Below are 15203 nucleotides of genomic sequence, written 5' to 3' on the forward strand. Positions count from 1 at the left end.
GATGACTGATCAATAGGATCAAGTCCATTCTCTAACCTTGTGTGTGTGTAGTGCGTTCGCGTGCTCATATGTGTGTGTGTGTGCAACCTTTTCAAAAGGCATTTTTGGGGGGGGAAATGACACACGCAGCTGACAGAACCTTCACAAAACGTCGTTTTTGACGTCTGTTGATTGTGGGGTTTTTTTTTACTTCGAAAGGGAGGGTCAGCAAGGGACACTCGCCATGCATGCGCTCAGCTTGAAAGCTGCTAGTCTCGGCAATTCTCAAAGTTTGACCACATTATGACCTTGGTGCCCAAGAAAATAATGCTCGTAACGGTATGACGACATCAGTATCGTCAATGTCAAGATGACGTAGTAGGTGTGACGAAAGCACTACTGAGCCAGCTAATGGAACCCGACTGCTGAGAAAATCATGCGTTTTCATTTCAGAACATTTTTCTTGACGATCCTCTGTGTCCTGTTTGTGTTTCTAGTGTTGCTTATCGTGGTTCCAGATCCACGTAAGTACCAGACGAGTTGCGAGAGTACCAGAGAGACTGCGCATCTTTGATAAAATCCGGGATTATGAATATTTGTCCTTTCGGTTTCCCCCCTCTGAGCACATTCAAGGCTTTGGGAAACGGATCAAGATCTAATCACTCCATGTTTGGGAAACAAATCTTATACGGGGATGTCTGTAGTTACCTTGCCTTTAATTCCATCTGAGCAGAAGATGACTCGGTGGGAATCCTCAATGTCGATCCTACTGAAAACTTGTCAGGACACAATTTTTTTTTTTTTTTTCTTTTTTTTTTTTCTTTTTTGGGTTGAGGCTTCAAATAAAAATAACTTGCGTGTCCCTTTATCCTTTCGCATCAAGTCTTCAACAGAATGCATTCTAATTTACCCTGGGCATAGGAGGGGACACATATGACATAGATCTAATTTAGATCTGAGCCTTGAGGTTCTTTAGCTTCTTTGTTGTCTGTAAATCGGAAAATGAAAATGTTGCTTTGAGAGCTCTATACTACAGAACTCAGCTAGTTCAGGATCTCTGAATAAGTACCCGAAGGTTGCTACTGTAGGCTACTGTAAACAACGTAAAAGGTGTTCAAAGGAAAGAGCGTCCATGAGGTGGACTGTAGATTACTCATACTCTGGCTACATTACTGCTGAGAAGTGGACGGTGTCCGTCTCTCCTGGGGGCTGATCTTCGCACGTAGATGGGGTGAGGGGGAGGTGGGGAGGAATGTAAATTTAGCTTTTTTTTAGAGCCAAATTGACACTCTCTCGATCGTTTTATTTAGCCAGTGCGATTTCAGGCGATGGGAGACGGGTGGTGACGAATGATAGTGACACTGTATGATAGAAGCATGATCCTCGTGGGTCAGACAAAGCTGTCCCATGGTGTGTTCTTGTTAGACTGGACAGAAGAAAGCTTCGATCTCGCACAACGTACGCCTGACCAAGACGAAAAAATCAAACGGAAAAAAAATACACGTAAAGTTGGATTCAAAAACCTTCACGTTTGGTCAGTGCACTGAATACTTCGTGGTTGTATCTTTTCATTCAGAGTTATTTTCAACATCTGTTTCATTTATGTCTTCTTCATACTCTTTGTCTAAAATTCAGTTAATTTTGCCGCAGGTGATGAGGCCTCTTTCCTCGGTGTTTTTTTAGTGTCTTGTTTTCGTGTTGGTTTACAAATGCTATTAACACGTGTTGGTTTGTGTTTCTTCTTCTTATCCACGTTAAATGCCAGCCGAATACGAGTCGTCGGAAGTTCCCGGGTACCGACGCCAGTTCCGGCGGGCACATAAACTAAAACTCGCAGCGCCATCTGAAGGCAGAGGCCGCACCATCGACCCTAACTTCGATGAAGGCATGGTGGAAGCCATGTCCAACCCACCAGGGAGAATCATCATCATCAAGCCCAGAAGGCCAGCGACTAGAAAAAGATTTCCAAAGAAGAAGCAGGTAGCCCAGAAACAGGTCAGAGGTCAGAATAAGAAGAAAAGGCAGGCCGGTTCAAATCCGGTCGACTACATGCAGTTGAAGAAGGCAGGTCGACAGAGGAACAGGCGATCTGTAGGTAAGCGAGCCGCCTCTGACTCGAAGAAGTTCCCGGACAACCAGGATGCAACGAGAGACCGACATCACAACCACCGTAGACATCGAAGATCTCAACTAGACACAGATCCAGATGTGGGAAAGCTTCCCAACCAACAAAACGCACGGAGCGACACTAAAGCTCAACACAAACACCCTGCCTCGGACGTGAGCACGGTGTCTGTGTCTGTTTCCCTCCTTCACGCACAAACTGAACCTGCATCCCAACACTCCGGTCGCACCAGCTATTTGGCAGACACCAGCAAACTATTGACGGGAAATGACGCTTCAGCTGTACCCCTTGGGTTGCTTGAGGGGCTGAGAGGCCAACACTCACGCCACAGACAACAAGCTACACACAAAGTAGCTGCAGATTTTTCAACCGTGGCACCGTCAGATGGACTGATGGCCAGACATGCAGGTGATGAACACAAAGTCTCTAGGCTAAACAAACAGGCAGGAGCAGCTGTATCCCGTGAAGTGGGTAAGGACCTAACAACCTCCCAGTCTTCCGACAAGCGCCTCCCTGCACACACAGACAGTATGTCACAACCCCAACATGCAACTACAGCCGGACGCCCTGTACACGGAAGTCTTCCTTCACGCCTGGATCTGCACAACGAAACGGGAGCCAACGTTGAGAACGCAACCAAAGCCAAACACAACACAAGAAAGGAACACTTGACCCACACACGCAAGACTCAAGTTTACGCAAACCTTTCTTCAACATCTGCTCAAATCAAGGCCAAGGACACAGGAGACGACCTCGATTCCACGTCCAAAGACGAACATCTTTATTCAGGCTTGGATCCGCACAACGAAACAGAATATGGCCTTGAATACGACACAAGCGACGAACAGTCCATTTACAAACGCAAGACTCTATTTCCTTCAGACGTGGACCCACGCAGTAAAACAGGAGACGACGTATACTACACCACGGAAGAAGACACAAGCAACCGAGATTACCAACATTCGGTTACTGAAGACGACACAAGCAACGAACACACGATCCACAAACGCATGGCCCCAGATCTCATTGTCCCTCTTGACCCCTCCCTGCCCCTCGACCTGCGCAAGGCTGTTGTGAACGTGATCTTGCTGGGCGCCCCGTGGAGCGAGCGGCGCGCTCTGAGCGGGAAGGTGGAGCTGTCGTGCCGGAACGACGCCGCCAAGGCATTCAAGGACCAGGTGCCCATGATGAAGACACAGTGGATGCACAACGGGGACCCACTCAAGGTGCAGGCAAGCCGTATGCTGTTCAGCGGGAACGACCTGCTGGTCATTCAGGTCAGTTGCTGGTGGTGGTCATGCTTGGCCACAGATAGGCTTTCGATCTCTGTCTCTGTCTCTCCCCTATCTGTCTCTCTATCTGTCTATCTCTGTGTGTGTGTCTGTCTGTCTGTCTGTCTGTCTGTCTCTCTCTTTCTCTGTCTCTGTTACTCTCTCACGCACACATACACGTACAAACTCGCGAGTTCGCACGAACATACACATGCACACGCACGCACGCACGGATGCGCCCATGGGAGATACTGCATGGAGGCACTCGAGCAAGGTGTACAGCTGCGCAGCTGATGAGCGTGAAATGCACTTCTAGGATTGGTGTGCTGATACTAATCATTCCGTACAGTCTGACGTGTGTGAGTGACCACAATACAATGTATAAACTGTGTGCAGGACCTACGAGCCTCAGACACGGGGGTGTACGAGTGTCGCGTGGATTACGGGGGGAAGCACGCGCTGACCGTGGCCTTCTTCGCTCTCACCGTCACCTCCACCATGCCCACCCTCCTCCCCCGCCAGACGGAGCCCCTGACCCTGGACTGTCACAGTCAGGACATGGCGCTCGCGCTGCACTCTGTTGACGTCACAATTGGATCAGACCCTGACTTTGGCTGCAAGCCCCCTTGTGACGTCACTAATATGACGCAACGCACCACGCGTCAGTGGTTCCACAACGATACGGAGACTTCCCTCCTGCCCACAGACAGCCCCGCCACCGACGAAGCGGAAGCGGACACCCTGACGTCATCCACCCGGGATATGTCGGGTGTGTGGCGGTGCGTGGTGAGCCACGTTGCAGGCGACAGACAGTGGAACACCAGCTGGTACAGGGTCTTCGTCAAGGACCCGCCCTCCAACCTGGAGCTGTGGTGGCGTTCCGCGCTCACCAAACCCTGGCTCGTGGCTCTGGTCAGTGCGCTGCAAACCAGGGGCGGATCCCTGGTTTCCGGAAAGCCTAACAAAAAAATAATTTTAAAAAAATGTGTTTTGAAAACAAAGAACAACTGATGGCTCAGATTGCACCAGATTGCTCCATTTTCCTTGATTTTTGAGTCACTTGAGAAAAAGTGACTCTATGTAATCGGTCAGTGTTAGTCTGTCCGGCCGGCCGTCCGGCCGGCCGTCGGGCCGGCCGGCCGGCCGTCCGTAGACACCACCTTAACGTTGGACTTTTCTCGGAAACTATCAAAGCGATCGGGCTCATATTTTGTTTAGTCGTGACCTCCAATGACCTCTACACTTTAACGATGGTTTCGTTGACCTTTGACTTTTTTCAAGGTCACAGGTCAGCGTCAAAGGAAAAATTAGACATTTTATATCTTTGACAAAGTTCATCGGATGTGATTGAAACTTTGTAGGATTATTCTTTACATCAAAGTATTTACATCTGTAGCCTTTTACGAACGTTATCAGAAAAACAAGGGAGATAACTAGCCTTTTCTGTTCGGCAACACACAACTTAACGTTGGGCTTTTCTCGGAAACTATAAAAGTGACCGGGCTCAAATTTTATGTGAACGTGACTCATTGTGTTGTGAATAGCAATTTATTCCTGTCCATCTGATGCCTCATATAATATTCAGAACTGCGAAAGTGACTCGATCGAGCGTTTGCTCTTCTTGTTATCAAAAATGTTTCGGTGGGGGGGGGGGGGGGGGGGGGGGGATGCCCCCGGACCCCCTATGAGCCGGCCTTTGTCTTCTAAGTGACGATTTTGGAAAGTAGTTGGGTCATTTGCTTGCTCAGGTTGCACCAGATCGGTCAATTGTTCTTATTTTATTCCAAATTTGTCTTCTTAAATTTACTTTTTGGAAGGTGTATTAGGGGAAGTTTTGTGGCTCAGATTGCACCAGATTGTTCCATTTTCCTTGTTTTAAATCAACATTTTTTTTTCGGGGGGGGGGGGGGGTGGTGGGGAGGCATTCCACCTGTCGCCCCTAGGAGGTTCGAACGCTTCGCGCCCTTAACTAAACGCTTCGCGTCACGTCGTCGAATTGTCCCTAAAAGGAATTTGGACCCCCCCCCTTAAAAATGATGTGATCCACCCCTGCAAACACAATACTTTTGTTTCCCTGGAAAAGTAGGGCTTTAGGTGCACGAAGCGAAAGTGGGTGCCAGCCACCAAAACGGGTGAGAACATACCGCGGGGTTTGATGGGTTGAGATCACAACGAATCTCAATATCAACCAGTCTAACACTGCGGCTGGCTCCCACCCGGTTGGTAACTTTTTCGTGCACCTCGGCCCTGACTGCTAGATTTATGCTTCCAGTCTCAGATTATTGCTGTGTTCGTTTGCTTTTAACAAACGTCACTTCCCTTTTTTGAAAGTGACAGCACTGATCAACGATTACAAATCATGATACTGGAAGTCGTAGTGGTATTTTGTGCTTGGTTGAACATGTAGACTCCACGATTGTACAGGCGCATCCGCACGAGGACACACGGGCATCTGAGACTTACTAGCCTGCTTGAAACAAGGACAGTTCAAATCAAATCAAATCAAATTCACTTTATTATCTCACATGGAGAAATTGCAATGGTGGCGCTTGTAACATAAACAACACATTACAACATTAGCATTATATTTAAATATATGTACTTAGTAATAACACTGTTCTCAACTAAACACCTCTCTACATACAAAACGCTCGCAGTTGAGATGTTAAACAAATATATGTAAAGGAGTCATACACAAAAATTCCATTCAATTCCGCTTAAAAATCACAAACAACAATATCGGAAATACGCCGTTAAGATGTTAATGACAAAAGTTTTGTTAGGCTCAGAAACCATTTATAACGCTGCAAGCGAGATGTGTGGATGACGACGTTTTACACGTTCACGGAGACTGTTTGGACAGCTACTATGTTTGTCTGGGACTGTCTGGGTATTCGTGTCACCGAAAGTAACATTTTAGTACGCACGCAACATGTATCAATCAATATATGAGGCTAATATCGCGCGTATTCCGTGGGTACAGTTCTAAGCGCAGGGATTTATTTATTTTTTTAATTTTAATTTTTATGCAATTTATATCGCGCACATATTCAAGGCGCAGGGATTTATTTATGCCGTGTGAGATGGAATTTTTTTACACAATACATCACGCATTCACATCGGCCAGCAGATCGCAGCCATTTTGGCGCATATCCTACTTTTCACGGCCTATTATTCCAAGTCACACGGGTATTTTGGTGGACATTTTTATCTATGCCTATACAATTTTGCCAGGAAAGACCCTTTTGTCAATCGTGGGATCTTTAACGTGCACACCCCAATGTAGTGTATCCTCACTAATCCAGTCAAGAGGTCCAGCCCAAAGAAGTTTACATTCAGACGATGCCTCGTTGCGATTGCAACCCCGCGGAGGGGTAGGCCTATGTCATCACTGTTTCCACACTAAAAGAACTGCTACTAAAGAGAAAGCTGATATTATGAGTTCCAATTATCACTCTTCTCTGGAGTGCTAAACTTTTCAACACCCTTTTTGTAACCTTTGTGAACACAGTGTGAAATAGTACAGAATTCTACAAGCAAAAGTTGTACACATTGTAAACACAAACGTTCAAGTGAACATTAGTGTTTACCATAATTGTGTTTTACTTTTGTTAGTTCAATGTATAGTAAAGCTTCCAACTAACGACCTTGTCGTAAAGAGGAACGGTGTTTCTTGGGAATTTCGTCACAGGGGAGGCAACTTCCTTTTGAATGTTCAGTTTCTGTTACGGCTTTCTCCGCTCCAGAAAATCGGTCGGCAAATGGAGGGGGTCGTTTTGAGGAGGGGTCGTTATGGGAGGTTCCACTGTAGAATTATGTACTATGTCACGCTGTGTTCAAAAATGGTTACAAAAAGGCTGTTCAAAAATGGTTACAAAAAGACTGTTCAAAAATGGTTACAAAAAGGCTGTTCAAAAATGGTTACAAAAAGGCTGTTCAAAAATGCTTACAAAAAGACTGTTCAAAAATGGTTACAAAAAGACTGTTCAAAAATGGTTACAAAAAGGCTGTTCAAAAATGGTTACAAAAAGGCTGTTAAAAAATGGTTACAGAAAGGCTGTTCAAAAATGGTTACAAAAAGGCTGCTCAAAAATGGTTACAAGAAGGCTGTTCAAAAATGGTTACAAAAAGGCTGTTCAAAAATGGTTACAGAAAGGCTGTTCAAAAGTGGAACACTTCGGTTTTCTTCGTGAAGGCCGTTGTGTTGATTGCCAAACCGTTGTGTGTAGTAGTCAAATTGATATTAAAAGTCCTACGTTTTTTTGCCATTAAGGACTTGAGTGTTTGTCCGCTTTAAAAAATAAATAAATAAATTAAAAAAAAGCCGTTGTGTGTGTAGGTTGGGACGATGGTGCTGGTGACGTGTATCGGGGTGTCGACCCTGGTGGCGCGTCACGCCCAGAAGCAGGACGAGAATCTGGAGGAGCGCTGGCAGGTGATGAAAACACGCATGATGCGCAAGGCGTCACGCATCGGCAGCTTCGACACAGGGGTACGTCTCACTCAAATTAACTGGACGAAGTCTACTACGCGAAGCTGGCCGTATGGAGCGTTAGTACTGAGTTTTCGGTAGAAAGACTTAGCGAAGTCGACTTCTGGCTCTTTAACGACCGCCTCAAATCCTTCCTCTCCGTTTGCCCGTGGCGTTTTGCCTCAGTCCTTCATCGGAAAACCCCCCACATAATACTGGTTGAGTCGCGGATATGTTAAAAGCACACTCAGCTTCCCGTAAACCATCAGTTTCTGGTCACAGACACTGTCAAGCTTTTACACACAGTACAAACGGCCTTTCGTTTAAACACTCACCGCTTGAGAACATCCTAGGTGCCCTCCGTAAAGAGCGAGCATTTTTCAAAGAATTTATTTTTGCGTGGCCAGCTGGATTGTCTGATACAGTACCACATTCGGACGCCTCGTTTGGCGCTAGAACTAACTTTTAGAATTCAAGTAATAAATTGACAGCTTGTAACACAAACATTCTTAAATCCTAAAAGATTTCGTTTTTCATCAAGACAAGATCAGTACATCTCGAAGTTTTGAAAGTTTTAAAAAAGGGAGTCCGGAAACAGCTGCTTGGTCACGCAAGGTCGTGTTGCAGCCGAATGTTCTGCATCAGCGCTGCCTTGCTCTTTGAAGCCAACCGACGCCAATAAGTTCATGTGACTCGCAGTCGTTTGTTGTATTTTAGATTCAGAGGTACAAAATTACGTGCTATTGTAGATACAGCGAGTCGCATTGAAATCACAAACTGACGACTAAATTGTGAAAAAAAGGAAAGTGTGTGGCATGGGTCCACGATGGCTCAGGGGTAAAATAGACCACAAACACTGGTGTGTGGTTTACGCAAGCTAAATAGCCATTAAAGCGAACTGTGTCATCTAATGCTGTTCAATGCTATTGCAAGTGTGTTCCATAGAGTTAGAACAGATTTTTTCGTGAAAAGATTTAAATCGTTCTGTTAACCATTTGAGGTTGACTGGGCCTTTAAGTTGGTGTTGTACGTAGCTTGTTAAAGGCACAATAAGCCTCCCGTAAACCATCACAGATACTGTCAGGCTTTTACACACTGTACAAACATCTTTTCATTTAAACACTCACCGCTTGAGAACATCCTAGGTGCCCTCCATAAAGAGCGAGCAATTTTCAAAGAATTTATTTTTGCGTGGTTTATCATACCCCTGAGCCAACGTGAACCCGTGTGATCCAGTTCTCTTTTTTTCCACAATGTAGTCGTCAGTTTGTGATTTCAATGCGACTCGTTGTAAGCTTATCTGCAATAGCACGTTATTATGTACCTCTGAATCTAAACGCAACAAACGGCTGCGATTCACGAACTCTAGCGATGGCTTTTGACTGTTCAGAGGATCTGGCGAAAGGCATAACCGTCGTCTGCTACGAGAACCACGACCTTGCGTGACCCTGCTTCCGGGCTTTTCTTTTTTAAAGTTTCAAAACTTCGAATTGTTCTGATCTTGTCTTGATGAAAAAAGAATTCTTTTATGATTTAAGAATGTTTGTGTAACAAGCTGTCAATTTATTATTTAGATTTTAAAAGTTAGGTCTAGCGCCAAAACGCATCGTCCAAATGTCTGATCAGACAATCCGCAAACTTAATTCTTTGAAAATGACTCGCTCTTTACGGAGGGCACCTAGGATGTTCTCAAGCGGTGAGTGTTTAAACGAAAGGGTGTTTGTACTGTGTGTAAAAGCCTGACAGTGTCTGTGATGGTTTACGGGAGGCGTACTGTGCCTTTAATAAAAATAATAAAAAATGAAAATGTGGGTGTATTGGGGTTGTGGTGGGGGGGGGGGGGGAGGATGATGATGATGATGATGATGATGATGATGATGATGATGATGATGATGATGATGATGATGTCAACGAGAGCATCCCTCCACTTGGACACATACAAGAAAATCAGGTCTTAGAAAGGAGGGAGTCTGAAAATGGGGGTACATTTACAGAATTTACGAACAGAAAATCTGAGAAAACAGAGTCTTAAAAGGGAGGGAGTCTTTCATTTATTTAGTCAAGTCATCCACTTGTGCTGTTGTTTGTTCCTTGGTGTTTTTGTTGGTTACTATCTTGGTTTTATATTTAGTCAAGTTTTGACTAAATATTTTAACATCGAGGGGGAATCGAAACGAGGGTCGTGGTGTATGTGTGTCTGTCTGTGCGTGTGTGTGTGTGTGTGTGTGTGTGTGTAGAGCGATTCAGACTAAACTACTGGACCGATCTTTATGAAATTTGACATGAGAGTTCCTGGGTATGAAATCCCCGAACGTTTTTTTCATTTTTTTGATAAATGTCTTTGATGACGTCATATCCGGCTTTTCGTGAAAGTTGAGGCGGCACTGTCACGCCCTCATTTTTCAACCAAATTGGTTGAAATTTTGGTCAAGTACTCTTCGACGAAGCCCGGGGTTCGGTATTGCATTTCAGCTTGGTGGCTTAAAAATTAATTAATGACTTTGGTCATTAAAAATCTGAAAATTGTAAAAAAAAATAAAAATTTATAAAACGATCCAAATTTACGTTTATCTTATTCTCCATCATTTGCTGATTCCAAAAACATATCAATATGTTATATTTGGATTAAAAACAAGCTCTGAAAATTAAATATATAAAAATTATTATCAAAATTTTTTTTTCGAAATCAATTTAAAAACACTTTCATCGTATTCCTTGTCGGTTCCTGATTCCAAAAATATATAGATATGATATGTTTGGATTAAAAACACGCTCAGAAAGTTAAAACGAAGAGAGGTACAGAAAAGCGTGCTATCCTTCTTAGCGCAACGAATACCCCGCTCTTCTTGTCAATTCCACGGGCACTGCCTTTGCCACGGGCGGTGGAGTGACGATGCTACGAGTATACGGTCTTGCTGCGTTCAGTTTCATTCTGTGAGTTCGACAGCTACTTGACTAAATATTGTATTTTCGCCTTACGCGACTTGTTGTTTGTTTCTTTGTTAGTCAAGGAATCCAAATGTGCTGGGTGTTTTTTTGTATGTGCTTGCTGGTCTCTTTCTTTGTTTATTTCTTTGATAATCACGTCACCCCCTTATGCTGTTGTCTACAGATTTCGGTCGGCAAGAACAAACTCGGGAGCTCTGATGATGACAGTATGAGGGGATCTTTGTCTTCACCAACTGTCGCCATCAGAACCCCGTCACGATCTCCTTCAAGGTACGTCACAATTATATGACGTCACATTTCGGGAATTGAAAGGACGGTTTTTGACGGAGACAAACGAGAAGAAAATCCTTAATGTGTTGAATAGTTTTTGGCTCATCTGAGTAATCAGTGAATCTGTCCGTCCGTCCTAGATCCTTGAACAAAAACGTTGAAGTTTTAAAGCTAGAACTTTGAAACTTAACTCACTTCTATGGTTTGACGACCTCTCAACATATTGACCAAATTGTCTGGTTGACCCTCGACAAATGTCGAGGTCACAGCGGGGTCAAATTCGGGTCATAAAAACTTAACGTTGACGTTTTCTTAGGTGTTTTTTAAGCTAGAGCTTTAAAACATTACACACTTCGAGGGTTTTGTGACCTTCCGAATGACCCCATCTGATTGACCCGTGTCAAATTTCACGATCACAGTTCGGGTCATGAAATGGAAAACATTATCAACATCTTTGACGTTATGGAGCCAGAGAATTGCAAAAGACGTTTTCCGGAAATTACTCTGTCAGGATTTTTAAGCGGTGTCGTAGAGTACGGGGACAAGTCAAGTTTTTTTTCTCAAAACAAGACGAAGCAAGTATCAGGCTTCCCATTGGCTAAACAACTACCTCTGATGTTTTTGTTATGCGGCGTCCTCTCAATGTGACACCCTTTTTCTTTCAACTGAGTCACTAAAATTAATGGGTCGGGCGGGGATGTAGCTCAGTCGGTAGCGCGCTGGATTTGTATCCAGTTGGCCGCTGTCAGCGTGAGTTCGTCCCCACGTTCGGCGAGAGATTTATTTCTCAGAGTCAACTTTGTGTGCAGACTCTCCTCGGTGTCCGAACACCCCCGTGTGTACACGCAAGCACAAGACCAAGTGCGCACGAAAAAGATCCTGTAATCCATGTCAGAGTTCGGTGGGTTATAGAAACACGAAAATACCCAGCATGCTTCCTGCGATAGCTTTGTTTGTTTGTTTGTTTGTTTGCTTAACGCCCAGCCGACCACGAAGGGCCATATCAGGGCGGTGCTGCTTTGACATATAACGTGCGCCACACACAAGACAGAAGTCGCAGCACAGGCTTCATGTCTCTCCCAGTCACATTATTCTGACACCGGACCAACCAGTCCTAGCACTAACCCCATAATGCCAGACGCCAGGCGGAGCAGCCACTAGATTGCCAATTTTAAAGTCTTAGGTATGACCCGGCCGGGGTTCGAACCCACGACCTCCCGATCACGGGGCGGACGCCTTACCACTAGACCAACCGTGCCGGTCCTCCTCCGAAAGCGGCGTATGGCTGCCTAAATGGCGGGGTAAAAACGGTCATACACGTAAAAGCCGTGGGAGTTTCAGCCCATGAACGAACAAACAAACAAACTAAATGGGTCGAGTTCGGGACACACAGCAGCAGAAAATGTGATTCTAATTCATTTTCTTCATGGCGATGCTGAGTCATAATTATGAGCTTTTTGTTTTCTTTTTAAATCAGTTGTGCTTCTTAAACGAACTATTTGAACAAGAAATGTAAACTTATCATATTTTGACAACTCGTATCTGCGCTATATTGGTTCTTTGCACTGTTTCAGGTCTCCGACTGAGAAAGACAGCACGACAAACCGTCTGTGAAAACCAAACAAGCTAACTGCCAGTGAGAGATCAAGACGCGACTGTGGTTAGACTATGGTGACGTCATTACCAGAGGTGACTTAATGTGAATGACGTCACGAAAACCACAGGACTCAAAGGAAGCGGAACGGAGGACACAAAGGCTGCTTTGAAGCTGTAAACAGAGATGAGCAAAGGATGTGAACGCATGGACGTGGTCCTGCGGGGATATAGCTCAGTTGGTAGCGCGCTGGATTTGTATTCAGTTGGCCGCTGTCAGCGCGAGTTCGATCCCAGGTTCGGCGGAAATTTATTTCACAGAGTCAACTTTGTGTGCAGACTCTCTTCGGTGTCCGAAGCACCCCCCTTGTATACTACATTGGGTGTGCACGTTAAAGATCCCACGATTGACAAAAGGGTCTTTCCTGGCAAAATTGCTTAGGCACAGTTAATAATTGTCTACCATACCCGTGTGACTTGGAATAAGGCCGTGAAAGGTAAATATGCGCCGGCATGGCTGCAATCTACTGGCCGTATAAAATTTCATCTCACACGGCATCACTGCAGAGCGCCTAGAACTGTACCCACGGAATATGCGCGATATAAGACTCATTGATTGATTGATTGTTCTGTTCTTTCCTCAACAGTGATGTTATTTTTGAGCCCCGTTATATAATTTACAAGTTCTAAAGGGAAGCCATGTCGGACCATGAAACACAAGGAAGGGGTGTCAGTTGTCCGAGCGCGCGCGCACACACACACACGCACGCACGCATACACACACCGGCACACACACACACACTCACACACACACACACACCATCTCAGTTTTATGGGGAGCATCTATACTGCTCATTGCTGCATGAACGAAATAAAACACATAGGCTACATACACAGAAACACAACACCAAACCAATAACCAAAGACATTGTGTGTCCATGTTTGTTGCCCAGTTGGTGCTATTACATTATATTGTTTTAATTTTTTCCCCGTTCCCTGTTGTTGATTTTAAAATTAAGTCTAAGTGAGTTCGAAAGATCTTTTAACTGAAAATGAAAAAACTTGCATCACTTTTACAGTTAGTTTGTTTATGCTTAAGTAGCAGGGTGGAGAATCACGATCATTGTCTGTCTCATGTCTTGTTCTTCTCTTTCAGTCTCTGACTGAATTATCTCCCTTGACCCATGAACGCGTACTGTCTGTTGCTGTGTTGTGAACTTGTGCGAAGATGCTGCGTCCTGATTGGTTAATTGTTTAAAAGGATGCGCGCGCTTATCCTACTGATAGCGTTGCCCTTGTGCGGTCATGAATGTGTTGCTGTATAAATTACTTTATTCCCCCCTCTGCTTCTTTACCTCTGTAAACTTGTAGGGGTAGTTATTTTTCGATAATGACCCAGCAACCAAACAAATAACGACCCAGCAACAGCCTGAATCCTCGATAGTGCAATGGGTTGAGAGGTTGTTCTGTTTCGGTACTACTTTTTGTGACTGAAAAGTTCCGAACGCTCTAATGTACGAAGTATACATCTCTGGAGCAAACAATACAAACATACCGCATTTAAATTAACAACTACAGGCCTGAACACATGAATCTCCATATAAAATCCATGAGTTCGGTTGTTTTCTGAATCTCATCTGCTGTGCTCAAGCCGTTCATCACAAGCAATTTCCCAAGGCAAGTAACTCATACTTTGTCTAGCGACAAGAGTAGTTCCCCTTCTTTTCACTCAGTTCCTTCGACAACAGACTGCAATCCGACGGTCAGTTTTCAACAATATTTCATTTAATAAACAGATCACACGCAACCAAATGCACACATCTCATCAATTTAAACAACATAAAGGGGTTTCATACACTATTTTCCCCAGAAAACTGAACTTCATACAGTTTTTAACGTTGGAACACGGGTGCAAAAGTTCGTCTGCTAGTCCCATTTGACGAAAAAACATTATCCAAAGCGATACCAAAACATATACAGAACACACAATATCTGCCTTTGCCGCCACAGCAGAATAACAGCATATCTGTGTACTTGATTTTAGCCCAAAATAGGAAAACTGACAAGAATTGTTAACAGAATGGAATGATTTGCACGGAACTATACAACCGCGCATTAATCGATCGCCTGCGCAGGTTGACTGGTTGAGAGAATAGGATTCGATCAAACTTTCGCAAAAAAACTCCTCTTTTCTTTGAATAACTGAAGAAAGGAGGAATAAAGAGGTTACACACCTCGTCTCAGTGATTATAAAAAATAATGGTCTCAGTTCGCGGTCATGAAAAAGCTCGCTAAAGCTCGCATTTTTCATGATCCGCTAACTTCGACCATTATTTTTGATAATCACTGAGACTCGGCATGTAACCTCTACATAATGCAGTGTAGTTTGAGCCAATAATTTCGTTTTTGGCGGAGTAGGCCTATATACTCGAGGTGTGTCTGAAACGAACTTAATTTTGGAAGAAGTTTTGTTGGAGCTAATTATATCAGTTTGTGTGGGTTTTTTTTAAAATTTGAAAAATGAAAAAAAAGTTTTAGGGTCGAC

The 15203-nt window shown here is 44.3% G+C and overlaps 1 protein-coding gene across 1 annotated transcript; it reads left to right on the top strand.

The window, feature by feature from the left end:
• The first annotated feature begins 379 nt into the window (after positions 1-379).
• On the top strand, positions 380-12875 carry LOC138965295 (uncharacterized). Its single transcript, XM_070337423.1, has 6 exons — positions 380-503; positions 1745-3381; positions 3772-4287; positions 7715-7867; positions 10959-11065; positions 12640-12875. The coding sequence occupies exons 1-6, from the start codon at positions 416-418 to the stop codon at positions 12677-12679; spliced, it is 2541 nt and encodes an 846-aa protein (XP_070193524.1). The 5' UTR covers positions 380-415; the 3' UTR covers positions 12680-12875.
• The last annotated feature ends 2328 nt before the right edge of the window (positions 12876-15203 follow it).

The sequence above is a fragment of the Littorina saxatilis genome, linkage group LG4 (assembly GCF_037325665.1).
Source record: "Littorina saxatilis isolate snail1 linkage group LG4, US_GU_Lsax_2.0, whole genome shotgun sequence".
In the NCBI taxonomy this organism is placed as follows: Eukaryota; Metazoa; Mollusca; class Gastropoda; order Littorinimorpha; family Littorinidae; genus Littorina; species Littorina saxatilis.